This window comes from Phascolarctos cinereus, unplaced genomic scaffold (genome assembly GCF_003287225.1).
Source record: "Phascolarctos cinereus isolate Bilbo 61053 unplaced genomic scaffold, phaCin_HiC Scaffold_5;HRSCAF=322, whole genome shotgun sequence".
NCBI classification, from domain to species: Eukaryota; Metazoa; Chordata; class Mammalia; order Diprotodontia; family Phascolarctidae; genus Phascolarctos; species Phascolarctos cinereus.
In genome coordinates, this window is record NW_027555958.1 from 315,592,860 (window position 1) to 315,608,223 (window position 15,364).

The 15,364-nt window shown below is 39.5% G+C and overlaps 2 protein-coding genes across 7 annotated transcripts in view; one reads left to right on the forward strand and one right to left on the reverse strand.

Moving 5' to 3' along the window:
* Positions 1-15,364, forward strand: part of SUMF2 (sulfatase modifying factor 2) — an 83,920-nt gene that overhangs the window by 40,688 nt on the left and 27,868 nt on the right. The gene's annotated exons all lie outside the window — the stretch shown is intronic.
* Positions 1-15,364, reverse strand: part of TEX14 (testis expressed 14, intercellular bridge forming factor) — a 137,040-nt gene that overhangs the window by 22,840 nt on the left and 98,836 nt on the right. For 4 of the 6 annotated variants that reach the window (XM_020991862.1, XM_020991867.1, XM_020991861.1 and 1 more), the window contains exons 19-21: positions 10,318-10,437; positions 7,244-7,328; positions 3,867-3,948 (exon numbers count right to left, since the gene is read on the reverse strand). In XM_020991862.1, coding sequence (XP_020847521.1) covers positions 3,867-3,948; positions 7,244-7,328; positions 10,318-10,437 — 287 coding nt within the window. The remainder of the gene's footprint in view (positions 1-3,866; positions 3,949-7,243; positions 7,329-10,317; positions 10,438-15,364) is intronic. The other 2 variants (XM_020991865.1, XM_020991869.1) reach the window with 2 other exon arrangements.

The following is a 15,364-nucleotide window of genomic DNA, read 5'->3' on the forward strand; positions in this document are numbered from 1 at the left end:
TAATCACCCTTCCATGTGGCAGTTCTTCCAATACCTGATGACAGGGCTCCTATTCCTTTTGTCCTCCCTTCAAAGGCCTCACTGCTTCCTTAGTTCAGGACATTACACTATCTTAATGCGGCCTAAGATCACATTATGATACGCCACATCATACTTGTAAAGTTGAGTTTTTAAAACAAAATGTAACTTTCCATTTATCCCTAATAAATTTCATCTAATTCTCTTTGAAGCCATCATACTAATTTGTGTCAATCCTTCTGGATCCTGACTTTGTCACCCAAAGTGTTCCTTGTCCCTCCTGGCCCTGTTGGCTTGAGAGAAGAGATGATGTTAGAAGGACATGATAGTATGTGAGGGGCCATCATGTAGAGGAGGGATCAAATATATGCCTCCAGAGGTGATGAGTCCAGACAGAGGCTGGAAGACCACATGTGAGTATGCTACTGGATGGAAAGGAGAGCAATCCTCACTTGTGGGGTAGACTCTCAAATTTTATGATTATGACCTGAATGTCCAAGTCATTAAGAGAAAGTGATAGTTTCCCTACAATGTGAATTTCTCTAAAACACAATTCATCAAATCCCAACCCACTAACACCTTCCCATTTTTTACTGAGCTACCTGGCCTCTTCATTTCTTTCCCTTTCTGACCTGTACAGACATCTATATAGAGGTAGTTAGGTGGCAACTGACAGAGTTTTAATCTGGACTCGCTTATTAGTGGTACGTCCTTGGGCAAATAAATCTCTTTATCTCTGTCTGCCTTCGTTTCCTCATCTGCAAAATGGGGATAATAATAGCATCTACCTTTTAGGGCTGCTGAGCACAAAAAGAGATGACATTTGTAAAGCACTTTGCAAACCTTAAAGTGCCTTATAAATGCTAGCCTTGATAATGAGGAGGATGATGATATGGCCTCTGGGGCTTAGAGTTCTGCCTGTGCTCATGCATGGGTCATGGTGACTGATAACTGCCTGGTAAGGTAATGGAGCCTATGGCCTTGGCCCTTTTAGCATTTGGCAGGCTCTTTAAAGAGTAGCACTTTCCACAGTAGGGACCATAGCCAGTAGTCTGCTTCCTAATAATACTCAGTAGCTTCCCTTAGCATCTAAGGTGAAAGAAATCTAGAAGCAGAGACAGTATTAACTCATAGTACAGAATTACTAAGGGATTTTCTGACTATAAGTCTGTTCCTTTCTCTGCTCTTCAGAGTGAAAAGTACCTCTGTTTCAAAGAGGGGGAACACCAAAAATAGATTATTCAATACTTTTTTCCATTCTTATGTGCGCAATATCTAATGGAATGATTGACATGATCTCATTCAAAGGTAGAGAGACTATTTAGGCCTTACAGGTAAGCAGAGTAGACAGCCACTTCTATGAAGGGTGAATTGAGGAACCTTAAACAAAAGCTTACTAAAAAACATCTCCTGGGGATAGCTAGTGGCATAGTGGATAGAGCACCAGCCCTGGAGTCAGGAGGACCTGAGTTCAAATCCGGCCTCAGACACCTAACACTCACTAGCTGTGTGACTGTGAGCAAGTCACTTAACCCCAACTGCCTCACACACACAAAAACAAAAACAAAACATCTCTCCCTGGCCTGCCTCAGTGGCTGAAATTGTTACCATTAGGCTTTCATTACTTGGTTAAACTACTCCCAATAGTCACCTAATTTCTCTGCCTCCTGTCATCACCTACACTCATTCCAATTCTTCCTACAAACTTATCTCAGAATTATTTTCTTAAAGTAGGAAATAGCTCTGAGGCCAGAAGCCAAAGCAGTTTTCTCTCAAGTCAGTCACTCCAGCAAAGACCTCTCCTTGGTGCAAATCTTGGTGCCTCTCTGAGAGGAAACTGGAAGGAAGAGATCTGAGGCTTTAAGTGGTGACTGCCTCTCTAGGAACACAATTTCTGGAGAGCCCCAGACAGATTTCACTCTATTCCCTACTCTTCAACTACCTCCCTCACAATCTCATAACTCCCTCACCAGCATATCCTTTCCTCTAACCAGTCCTGGCTGGGGTATGAGATTCATTCACCGTCCAGGTAACTTTCTGGACCAGAGTGCCCCTCCCTGGCCACTACTCCCTTAGGTCAGTTGTTTCCCTCATCATAATGTAAACTCAAAAGAGAAAAATATTAATAATGTTGGATGGGTCATGGGAAACGAGTATGCTAGTGTACTGTTGGTGGAGCTATGAATTCCACAGACCTTCTGGAAAGCAGTTGAGAATCAGGCCTAGAAAGTTACCAAACTATGCATACCCTATGACTCAGTTATACCACTAGTAGGCCTATACCCCAAAGAAATCAAAGAGAGAAAGGATCCATATGTCCAAAATTATTTAAGGCAGTTCTTTTTGAAGTAGCCAAAACCTGGAAACCCAGGGAATATTCTATTCTGGAAAGTTGAAATAAATTGTGATATATGAATGTAATAGAATATTCCTGTGCCAAAATAAATGATGAAATGGACAATTTTGGAGGAAATAGGGAAGACATATAAATTAATCCAACTACAACAACATTACAAAGAAAAAAACTGAAAAGGCTTTAGAACTCCAAGCAATGCAATGATAAACCAGAGTCCAAAAGAGTGAAGATAAAATGACCCACTTCTCGACAGAGATGATGAACACAATGCAGAGAGACATATATTTCTGGACATGGCTAATGTGAGAATTTGTTTTGCTGGAATATGTAGGTAGTTGTTTTTTAATGTGCCTAATGGGGGGAGGAGTGGGAAAGCCAGATAAATGAAAAAGTGCTTGTTACTTAAAAAAAAAAAAAGAGGGACAGCTAGGTGGTACAGTAGATAGAGCACTGGCCCTGGAGTCACGAGGACCTGAATTCAAATCCAGCCTCAGATACATAATACTCACTAGCTGTGTGACCCTGGGCAAGTCACTTAACCCTAATTGCCTCACCACCCCCCCCAAAAAAAAGAATGTAAGGTACTTGAGAGCAAGTACTGTCTTTGCTTTTGTATTTCCATCAGCTGGGGATGTAGTGCCTGATGAGGTAGCAAGTGCTTAATAAATGATTTTCATTCATTTATGAGTCATTTCACTGCTTAAAAACTTTCCATGGTTCTCCACTACCTTCTGATAATCAAGGCCCTTTACAATTTGTAAATTTCCAGCCTGACCTTGAAAAAATCCCTATACACTCAATGTTCCAGTTATAATGGATTATTTAGTGCTTCCTTGGAGTCTCATCTAAGTGCCTTTGCTCATATCATCCCTGTACCTGTTAACATCCTACCCACACTGCAATCACCAGCTCAAATGACATTTCTGCTATAAAGTCTTCCCCTCCAGATGGAAATGATCTGAGTATATTACATTTATGTACTACTATAAAATACAGAACCAACATACTACTATATTTGCGTCATATTTAATTGTATATATGACTTTTTATCCCTACTGGACAAAACTTATCAGGGGCAGGGGCCAGTTATTTATCTTTGAATCTCCCTCAGTTGCCTAGAAAAGTTACACATAATATGGCTTAGTATCTGAAGAATGAACGAATGAACTGGGTTAAGCTAGTATATTATCTGGGAGGGAAAAAAATATACTTGTTATCTAAACAGATCAGTAGATATTTGTTTATACAACAACACTAATTATGGAGAACAAAGCTGGGACCCTGAGGAAATGGGTTAAGTACTGTTAGGAGACAGCTTCAGAAGAATGGAAGGTTTAAGTATTATCCAAGGTAAGTCCTAAAGATACCATGCCAAGTTTTGATTAACTGGATGGAGAATTTTGAAGACAGACACTTCATCAATGTGGGACATTACCATTAAAATGTTTCGTTTTGAATCTGAAGGAACAACTAAAACATTAACAACTCAAACCTTATGGGTGTAAACTGAAGTTCTGTTACATACTCAGACTTATTTCCAAGGATTTTTTCAATCACTTGAAACCTCTTTCCACCTGAAAGAAAAAGAAAATGTGTGTAGTCATTGGATTCTATGTACATAAATTAATATTTTTTCACACTTAATTCTTTTTTACTTTCAGATCCACATTCTCTACCTCTCATCTCCCCTTTCCCCTTTCATATTTTATTATGAGTTCTCTAGAACTATGGTTGGTCATTGTGTGGATGAGGGTTCATAAGTCTTTCAGAGTTGACTGTCCTTACAATACTGTTGTTATGATATAACAACAGTGGTTCTGCTCACTTCACTCTGTATCAGTTCATTCAAGTCTTCCCAGGATTCTCCGAAACCATCCCCTTCATAATTTCTTTTAGTATAGTAGTATTCCATCACATTATTGTACTATAGCCTGTTCGGTTTTCCCCAAGTGACAGGCACTTCCTCAGTTTCCAACTCTTTGTTACCACAAAAAAAGCTGCCATAAGTTTTTTGTACTAAGTTTTTTTTTTGGTTCTCTTCTTCTTTCTTTGTTCTTTTTAGGGTACAGACCTAGTAGTGACATCACTGGGTCAAAGGCTATGTACAAATTAATACTTTTGGGAGCATAGCTCCAATTTGCTTTCCAGAATGGCTGGAACATTTCACAGCTCTACCAACAGCATATGTACCCATTTTCCCACAGTCCCTGCAACATCTGACATTTTCCTTTCTGTCAACTTTGCCAATCTGATGGGTGTGAGGCATTATAATTTGCATTTCACTAATTATTACTGATTTAAAGCATTTTTTAAAATGGCTATTTAGAGCTTGCCTTTCTTCCTCTACAAACTGTCTATTCTTATTCTTTGGCCCTTTATTAATTTGACTCTTTATTAATTTCTTCTTATAAATCTGAATTCATTTCCTATATATTTTAGAATTTAGACCTTTACCTGGGAAACTTGTGGAGTACACATAAATTAATATTATTCTGTGGGAAAATTCCTTGAGCCTCACCTTGGTATGACAAGTAATCTCAACAAGCAGTTTAAGTGATGAGTGGTTTAAGAGCTGGATAGATTTGATATGTCTCTGAGGTACTTTCCATCTCTAATATTCTTTGGTTCTAAAATTCTAAGCCAAATACTACTCAGGCCAAGGAAAGCAGCAGCACAGCGTAGTAGAAAGAACTTTGGATTTGCAGTCAAATGACCAGAATGTAAATCATGGTTCTTTCACACAATTCCATGGGTGATGAAAGCTCTGGGCTTCAATTTACTCCTCTGTACAATGAGGAAAATGGATTAGATGATGTCTAAGGCTTCTTCCAAGTCAATTCTATGAAACCAATGAATGTTCTAGAAAAGGACTTTAGAGATTACTGATTTTTAAAAATGCAGGAACTGAGAACCAGAGAGAGAGAAAGGACTTGCCTAAAATTACATAAGTGATAAATATCAAAGCCAGCGTCTGAACACAGGTCCCTTCACTCCAAATCCAGCATTCTTTCCATTGTACCACATGTTCACCAAAGAGTCAGATGTAAAAATAGTTTGGCTTGGTCCAAGTCCAACCCTCTTTTAATTATGCCATGAAATAGCTGGAGGATCTAAGAAGCCCAATGTAACAATCTACTCTCCTCCTTGATTACAACTACTTGAAACTAAGATTTTAGGATTCAGAACCAGAAAAGGTTCTTCTCTTCCCCTGTCCAATTTTACAGAGGAAGAAACTGAGGCATAGTACCTCTGCAACTGCTTGAAGTCACAAAAGAAGTAAGCAGCAGAGATCGAATTTGAACCTGACATGGAATCCAGTGCTTTTCCCACTGTCATACCCTATAATGCACTACTGTGCAATTTCTCAGAGAGAAGGTCTTCAATTAGAAAGTCATTTAAAGGCAGGCCATTCAAAGATATGTTAGCCGAAGCATGTCATCATTTCTGACAGGTCTGCTTCTTCTGCCATGCTATTTGTACTAAGCATGGAGAAGGGGAAGACCAATCAGACAGTGACATCTCCCATTCCACATGCCATATTTTAGTCTGACTTGGGCATAGATGTGTCCTGAGTAGCATTTAAAGAGCATTGAGAATGTTCCTCTTAAAATATCTCCCCTATCCAGGTACCTAAAATTTCACTGCTGGATATTTATTCCTTTGGGTTCTCCTCCAGAACCTATTTTCAAGTCCAATTGTAGAGGCGGGGAGTTGTTTCTAAAAATTAATTTACATTAACATATTTAGTGATTTATCAGAGAAACATATGCCTGGAAAGGGTAGAGAAAGAATGAAAAATAGAGGAAAAGGACATAAAGGAAAGGGTGGCCCTGGATTTCTGTTTCTGCTCTCTAGCCCCCTTTGCCTTCCAATGAGCACAAACAAGTAAGAAGGTAATGCAATTCAGGGCTAAGGGTCAAAATTTCAAATGGTCTCAAAAGGGACAGAGGTAAGGGAAACATGGGTAGAAGGAAAAGAGAACAGATTCAGAAACCACATTCTACCTCCTGTCCAGGGTTACTGAAGCATGATCCTAGGCAGTTCTAAGGATTAGCAAATGGAGATATAAATAGACACACATATGTGTATATGTATATATTAGACATATCTAACACATACACACACATATATATTTTAGTGGGCAGGATGCATGCCTTTGAAGGACATTAATATGTAGTGTTTCAGAACTTGTATTAAAACCAATAATTCATGCATGTGAAAACAAGTTTCATGCTCCAAGCTGCTGATCGGGGGGTAATCTGAAATTGATTTCAAATAAATTTTGGAAATGATGAGTGACAAATTTAAATGTCTATGCCATGAACTGATGCCATTCTTTAATGTTTAAATCAAGCAAACACCAATTTTGTTGAGATTTGACTGTTTGGATTTGGATCAGCAAACCAAAAGTCTGGATATGTGATTTTGCTCCTAGTTCTCCTAACTGTCCATGTAGCCTTGGACAAGTCACTGAATCTCCCTGAGAGGAGGGTTAGACTAAATAATTCCTAAGTATGATTTTCCAATCCAAAGACTCAGACATAGGAGTTGACCGAGGGCAGTGGTGTTATGAAAAAAATACTGAGCCTGGAGTTGGAGGATCTAGGATCTAATGAAAGCTATACCACTGACAAACTGTGTGACTTTGTGTGCCCCACCCTAGATCTAGGGGACTGGCCTTAGATCTTTGAAGTCCCTTCCTGCTCTATATCCTATAAGCCTGGGATATTTCTTTCAAAAATGCTAATTAAAATCTGTTTTCTTTTCATGCAATCTGGGTCATCCAGGTATGCTTGTCTCTCTTATAATCTCCATTTTAGTTCTAACCTTCTAGTGCTTTATACAGGAGGAAAGTATGTGATTTCTGACCTGACTGCATATTACCAGAGTCTTGTTTTTGGACACCACAGACTTCTTGTGTGATTTCCAAGTCATCTTCTTCATGACTTAAAGTCTGCAGAGGAAATAAGATTATTAAAAAACAGCAAAGATATGGCCCCTAACTCAACTAAGTCTAATCCAATTCAGCAGGCATTTATTAAGCACATGTTGTGTTCTAGGTATTGTGCCAGCCATTAGGACAAAGACAAAAATGGAACATTCTCTTCCTTTAAGGAATCTGTATTCTATTTAGAGAAACCAGGCATACACATATTTAAGTATAAGCAAAATATACTCATATATGAAAATGGATCTGGGAACTTATGGATTTAGGCATTCTTTCCAATAATGCAAATTACAACCCATCCCTGCCAGCTATCCTGCTCAACTCCTATCCATTTCTTATAATAAGTTTGCCACAAGGGATCCACACAAAGTGCTGAAGGCCTCCAATAAAGTCTCTTGACATTGTGAGTAACAGTGGAACAGCTGGGATATCCACTCTTATCCCTCACCCTTGCCATATAAATACCCTATCATTCCCTTCCTTGATGAAATACTTTACTCTGTTCCTCTCATTTCCTCAATGATTATATGTATGCCTGCTTACATGCACCATGTATTTCTCCATTGCCCTCATCATACAAAAGAAAGGTCAAGTGAAATGAAGCATGTTTATTGTCTAGATTATGACATGCATTTGGATGGCTACCCTTTAAGAACTTATCCATCAGTATGCTTGGGACAGGCAGCATAGGGGAACAGAAAATTGGGACATGAGCTGAACTGGAGAAGAGTGGGCTGAACCGCCTTTACTAAATTGCAAAGCTCCTTTGATGATCTCCAGGGTTCCCATAGAGGTACAAACCCAGCTTTTTAATAGCAACATTCTACCTATGTTGCTGCACAACTGTGAGATATGGAATATAAGTCTCCAAAAAACTAAAAATGGATACAAAATAAATACAAGGCAATTTTGTTGAGGAAGGAGCTAGCACCTGGGGGTATGAGGAAAAGACTTCTGTAGAAAATATGCTTGAGTTGAGCTTTTAAGGAAATTAGGGATTCTAAGAAGTGGAGTGTATAAGGGAGTTTATTCCACATTTGGGATACAACCTGTGCAAAGACAGAGAAATGGAGGCTAGAGTGTCATCTTCAGGGAACAGCAAGGACGTTAGTTTGGCTGAACCACTGAGTGTATAATGATGAGTTCTATAAAAAAGTTAGAAAGTAATTGGGACCAATTTGTTGGGGGTTTTTTTTACTTTTTTTTTTTTCCAATTTGTGAAGTGCAGGGGGCAGCTAGATGGCACAGTGGATAGAGCACCAGCCTTGGAGCCAGGAGGACCTGAGTTCAAATCCAGCCTCAGACATTTGATACTTACTAGTTGTGTGACCCTGGGCAAGTCACTTCACCCCATTGCCTCACAAAATAAAAAAAAAAAACAAACAATTTGTGAAGGGTACTAAATACCAAGCAAGAAATAATCTAGAGGTATAAAGCAACCAACAGAGTTTAGTAAATAAAAGAGTCAGCACTTGTTTTAGGAAAATCACTTTGGCAATTATGTGGAGAATGTATTGAGGAGAGGAGAAATTGAGGATCACTTAAGGGAGAGGGAGAGAGAGAGATCAATTAGAAGACTACTGCAACAATCCAGGCAAAAAGTGATGAAGGCCTGAGTGTGGGTGGTGTTGCAGTGAAAAAAGAGAAAGGGTTGGAAGCAGACTAGGCAACTGATGATAGAAGGGGTGACAAGAGTGTGAGGAGTTGAATATGGCTTGAGGTAGTAAACCTGAGCACTTGGATTAAGCGTCTATTATTCAGTTGTAAAGTAACCAACAAGCATTGATTTATTAGGTGCCCATTAGGTTGAAGGCCCTGAAATAAACACCAAGAACATAAACACAAAATGTAGAATTCCAGCTCTTAAGGAGCTACATTTAAGGGTGTGGATATAACATGTAGTTGGAGAAAAATGAGAGCACGAATGATGAAGGGAATAAAGAAATATTTTCCATAAGAGACAGAACCTTGAACTCATATAAGATAGGAACATTTTAAGAGCATGCTAAGCTGAATATAGCTGCTTGAGTTTCTCTCAAATACTGACATTTCTTCCCAAGGTAATTTCATCTTACATGTGAAAAAAAAATACACTAGCTTCTAAAATAATGTTTGATGGATCCACAATGTTAAAATTAGTTATTTTTAAAAAATTAATACTGTATTTAACATTTCCCTCTCCCCAACACACATATACACACACTTTCTTTCCCTTCCTTCCTCAAGATTTCCTGTTTTTGGAAAGAAAAATCTTCTTCCATGTCCCACAATACTTTCTTATGCAGGAAGTGAAAGATGGGGAAGAATATATCAGGGACACAAGACTAACAGCCAAAGATTTCTTAAAAACAGATGAAGAAGCAGCATGAATTATCCCCAAAGCAGAACAAATGTTAGCCAGTCAACAGCCCTGCCTTAAGTTCTCCAGAGCTCCAAAGAAGAGGCTGCTCCTCCCCACACCTCTGGGTTGGTGGGATGTAGTTCCTCCATTTTTTTTTTTACTAGTGAACTAGATGGGGGAGAGTAGGAATGAGCAGAGGAATGTAAATCGTTGAGTGTTATTGATAAAAAAAAAAATACACTGTGCAAATCTGGTTTTCTCACAATTCCTGAGGCAAGGCCAGTGCAGTGGATAAAGCCTCTGGGTTCTAGTCCAAGTTGCATTCCCACTAAAGAGGCAAGTCTGGGCAAGTTGCTTACTGGCTCTGGTTCAGTTTCTCCATGGGGTTAAGAAGTGGGGTGGGAGTGAAGGAAGAGAGAAATACTTTTCTTTCTTATTTCATGAGATTATGATGTCAATAAGAGAATGTAAGTGAAAGTGAAACATTATTCTTAGAATGGTAATTTTTGGGGAAAAGACTCATGGGCCTTCAATTTTCAAAGCCTTTTTTTTCCAAACATATACTGCCCAGAAGTCACAAATGCAAATGAAGCTCCAGGGAAAACTATGGCTATAGAACATCAAAATATACCTTACCGGGGACTTTACTTTTACCTTAACTTCTAAGTGTTCTTGAACAGTTGGGGTGTAAAAGTAATCAGGATCAGGGGTTAGAAATTCATCTGTTATATCCTCAGAAGAATTTACTGAATGAGGTGACTCCACAGAATGCTCCTATTAAGGGAATGATGTTAGAAAGGATTTTTCTCAGAAAACTACAAAAATTGTAAAGTAACAAATATTGCACCACAATCACCCCCTTAAGGCAATTTTATTTAACTTTTTTTTTTAAAGAGACAGCACTATAAGATGGTTGTTTGCTGGGAAATGACTAATATGTCAAATTAGAACAAAATGTATTAATACAAAAATTTTAAAAGAAATTACATTGGCATTCGTCAAAAAAGAAGACTCTATAGTGACAGAGCTGCTGTATTCCTCAGGCTTCTCCTCCCAATCTCTTCCATACTTGGACCCAGTACTCCTAAGAGGTGAGAGTTCACCACATCTAGGTCCCTCCAGACACACTGTGCTGCCCTCCAGCCATTGTAATATACCCCACCTTGTACCTCTTGTTCTGAGAACAGTAAGGTGACTACCATTCCTAGAAAAGACAAATCAATTGCTTTTGACTCCACCCACCAGCTCAGTGACTTCTGAGATCAAAATACCACTCTCCCTAGATGTATCTTCTCAGACTTTCTTTTACTGTTTTTTGTACTCTTAGTGCTTACTTAGCATAGTGCCTGGCACACAGTAAGTAAGCCCTTAATGTGTTTTCGTTCATTCCAGCAAAAGCCACTGTCAAGATATTATTAGGAGACACACTGTTTTCCCGAGCTAAGGCCCAGCAAGCAAGCTGTGCTCTGAGCTTAACATAATAACAATCCTTTGCACACACCCTCTGGATGAACACTGCTGCAACTAAATCACAGAACTGATGATCCCTGGACTTGAGCAAGCACCAATAGGCCCAGACACGAAGCCCTGCTACAAACAGACTTTTTGTCACTGTACAACCTTGCCTCACTGCTACTGCTTTGCCTCTCTACTGTTGCTACACTGTTTGATTCTTTGTTTAGCCACAAATATATCAATCAAGGTTTAGCCACACTACAGCAGTTCCCCCAAGGTGTGGTTGTGGGGGGTGCAGCACATGTGCCTTGCTCCCTCCTAGCTTGCAAGCCATTTCTCTTGCTTTGAAATTAAACTTCTGTTTGATTCCTGACTCTCCTGTCTCTAGCCTGTTATGCTTGGCTCTGGTTAATCCAACAGGTTAGAGGCCAGTTCAGTCCAGCTGAACTTCTCTGATAATGGTGGAAGCAGTCAAACTTCTCTTCCCTCATTTCTCTTTAAGAAATAGTAAGAATGCATTTTAAAAGTATCCTAGTTCAAGCCTTTGGACTAATCTGGAAGAAAAACCTTTCAGTCTTTCTTTAACTATCAGTTCTAGGTCCCACTCTTCTTTATCAGACCAGCCCAAGAAAGATTTCCCCCATGAAGTAATTATGGCAATGAGGGAGGGAGAAGAGAGGTGTGGCACCAAGGGAAGTGCCTAGATGCCTAGAAGGGATAAAAGACTCCCTTTCCCCAAGAGCAGTGTTTTCTTTCCTCATTTTCCTGAAGGAAATAGGGCATTGATCAAAGGGAGGAGGTCTCTTTCATTATTTCATATCACCAGTAACCAGCTTTGGGGAGATCTCTGAAGAAAAGTGATCATAGTGAGTAGTTTCAGGAAAATCATTCTCCAGGATTGTGCCAAGAAGATTAAATGACCAGTGTTTTATTTGATGAAGCAAAATGTCACTCTCAACTGTGTGACTATATTCTATCAATTTTCCTATGTCCAAGAATACCATAAATATTATTTCATATCTTCTGTCAGGAAAGACATCTCTGAGAGCATGAGGAGACTGTTAGTTTGAACATTTTATTTTCAAGCCAAATATGATCCGTTTTAGACTAATGACAAATAATGTATCTGAGGTACTACACCCTACAACTACTCATAACCTTATTTCTGTGGAAAGATACATGGTAAGTTCTAAATTATCTAGGAAACCAATGGGACCCCCTTTTATCCTGCTCTCTTGGGCTCCAAAAGTACTTCTAACTACTCTAGTCTGCACAATCAATGGTTAGAGAAGACTTTAAACACTTAATCATAGACATTAGCACTTAATCATATATCACTTATTCAATTGAACATATCTAATTTAATTAACAATTGCTAAGTACTATTTATGTGCAAAGGAGGCAACTCATAATTCTATGGATACAGTACCCTGGCCTGGAGTTGGGAAGACTTGAGTTCAAATCCAGCCTCAGACACTTACTAGCTGTGTGACCTGGAAAAATCACTTAAGCTGTTTGCCTGAATCTACTGCTACTCTAATATCTTTGCCAAGAAAACTCCAAGGACAGTACTAGCATGGTATGGCCCATGGTGTCATAAAGAGCTGGACATGACTAAATGACTAAACAGCAACAGCAACACCAATTTACATGCAAAGTACTGGTGCCAGAAATAATACATAGTTTCTGCCTTTAAGTAACTTACATTCTAGTAGGCTTATTAAATGGGGGCAAATAGGTGAGACTCTAAGTTTGTGGGACCTTGGGTGACTTCTGGTGGGCCATGAATGGCTTCTCCCTTAAAGGTGTGGAACTTTGGAAAGATGCACTAAATTTTGGGTTAGTCCCTTCTTCTTCCACTCTCACCAAGAGGGGAGCAAGGGGAACAGGGAAGAGGTATTGCATCAATTTCAAAATGGAGTAAAGGTACTCTCATTTTGTTTTTCCTTTCTTATGAGGCAGACAAGTGGCACAGTAGACAGAGTGCTGGACCTGAAATCAGAAAAATTGGAGTTCAAATCCTGACTCAGATGCTTACTATATGACTTTGTGCAAGTCACTTAACTTTTCTCTGCCTCAATCTTCTCATCTGTAAAACAAGAATAATAATAGCACTTACCTCCCAGAGTTCTTGTAAGCATAAAATGAAATTATATCTTAAGAATACTTTGCAAACCTTAAAGCACTATATAAATGTTAGCTGCCATTATTATTATTCCTCTTTCCAGAATGTGAGGTGTGATGCTTACACATGGCAGAATGCACATGTCAGTCAGAAAACATTTATCCAAGAAATATTTATCAAGTCCCTACTATGTGCCAGCCACTGTGTTAATCAACTGAAATACAAAAAAGAGCTCACAATCTAATGTGAGAGACAACAAGTAAACAAATATGCACAAACAACCTAGACACAGGAAAAATAGGAAATAACAGAGGGATGGCACTAGAAGGGTTCCTGTAGATGGGATTTCAGTTAGAAGGAAGCAAGGAAAGTCAATAGTGGAAAGGAGGGAGGATATTCCAGGCATGGAGGACAACCAGAGAAAATGCCCAAAGATGAGAGATGGAATGTCTTATTCATGAAATAACAAGCAGCATGTCACTGGATCAAAGAATATGTGATAACGAGTAAGGTGTAAGAAGTCTGGAGAGGTGAGAGGGGCTAGGTTATGAAGGGCTTTGAACACTAACCAGAGAATTTTGTATTCGATCCTAGAGGCAATAGGGAAGCACTAGAATTTACTGGAGGAGGGGCAGGAGACACATGGTCAGATTTGTGCTTTACGAAAATCACCTTGGTGACTAAATGGAGGATGGATTAGAATGGGGAGAGACTTCAGACAGGCAGACCCACCAGCAGGCTATTGCAATAGTCTAGGTAGGAGGTGATAAGTGCCTGTACCAGAGGGGTGGCAGTGTCAGAGGAGAGAAGGGGGTGTACTGGAGAAAAAGTGAAAAGGTGAAATAGATAGGCCTTAGTAACAGATTTGATATGGGGGGGTGAGAGATAATGAGGAGTCAAGGATGACATCTAGGTTGATAGCCTGGGGGAGTAGAAGGATAGTGCTGCTCTGGACAGTAATAGGGAAGGCAGAGGAGTTGGGGAGGGTTTAGGGGGAATGACAATGAGTTTGACTTTAGACATATTGAGTTTAAGATGTCTGAAAGTCAACTGGAGATGTGAAATTGGAGGTATGAACATAGGCTTTATAATGAATATATTAATATGTTAGAACTTCCCTTCTTCACAGAGGAGCAGAACAATGGAGTTACATAACAACCAGTCAACTAGAAGGATTTCTGAGGCTCAAGGTTGCTTGACATACCAGTGATCCTTTGCAAGCAAACTCTAGCTGAATTTGGAGATGCCTGTAGCTGCCAGAACGAACCTTGATAAGCTCAAGGGCAACCTTGAGCAGAAGCTGCAGATTCAAGACCTTACTTGGGAGTTTCTAAACATCCTGCTGCCTGGCTTAGTCTGTCTACAGATGAATTCTCCCTTAACCACACCACTCCCCAACCCCATTTCTCATCCAAAGCCTCTAGAAACTATAATATCTCACCCTTTTCCTATTCCACTTTGAGGAGTTGAGAACTCTCTCTCCCTTTCTACTCCCTTGTAGGATCTTCTCTCCCTTGCAAGCTTTTTCTCAGGCAATTAACACTTTGTAATCTGTGACTGGACTCTGTTTCATTTCAGGTCCCTTTATAGGCCTGGGGGGGGGGTCTTTTGTTAACAGAGGTCAGCAGAGAGTTAAGGCAGGATATATAGATTTGAGAATCATTAGCAAAGAAATAGTAATTAAATCAACTGGAGCTGATGAGATCACCAAGTGAAGTGGTACATAGGAAGAAGAGAAGAGGGTCCAGGATAGTTCAAACCCCTGTTTGACAACTATGCTTAGAGGACATGATCTAGATGAGGATTTAGCAAAGGAAGGCAGAGAAGTAGTGGTCAGATAGGTAGGAAGAGAACCAGAAAAGTGGTGTCCTGAAAACCTAGAAAGGAGGAGAGAATGATCAACAGTGTCAAACGCTGCAGAGAGATCGAGGAAAATGACAGAAAAGGCCACTGGATTTGGCTATTAAGAGATCATTAGTAATTTTGGAGAGAAAAGTTTTGGTGGAATGATAAGGTCGGAAATTGGACTATAAGGGGTTAAAAAGAGAGTGAGAGGAGAGAAGTGAAGCCACCTATTATAGATGGCCTTTTCAAGGAAAAAAGGCAGAAGAGATATGGAAT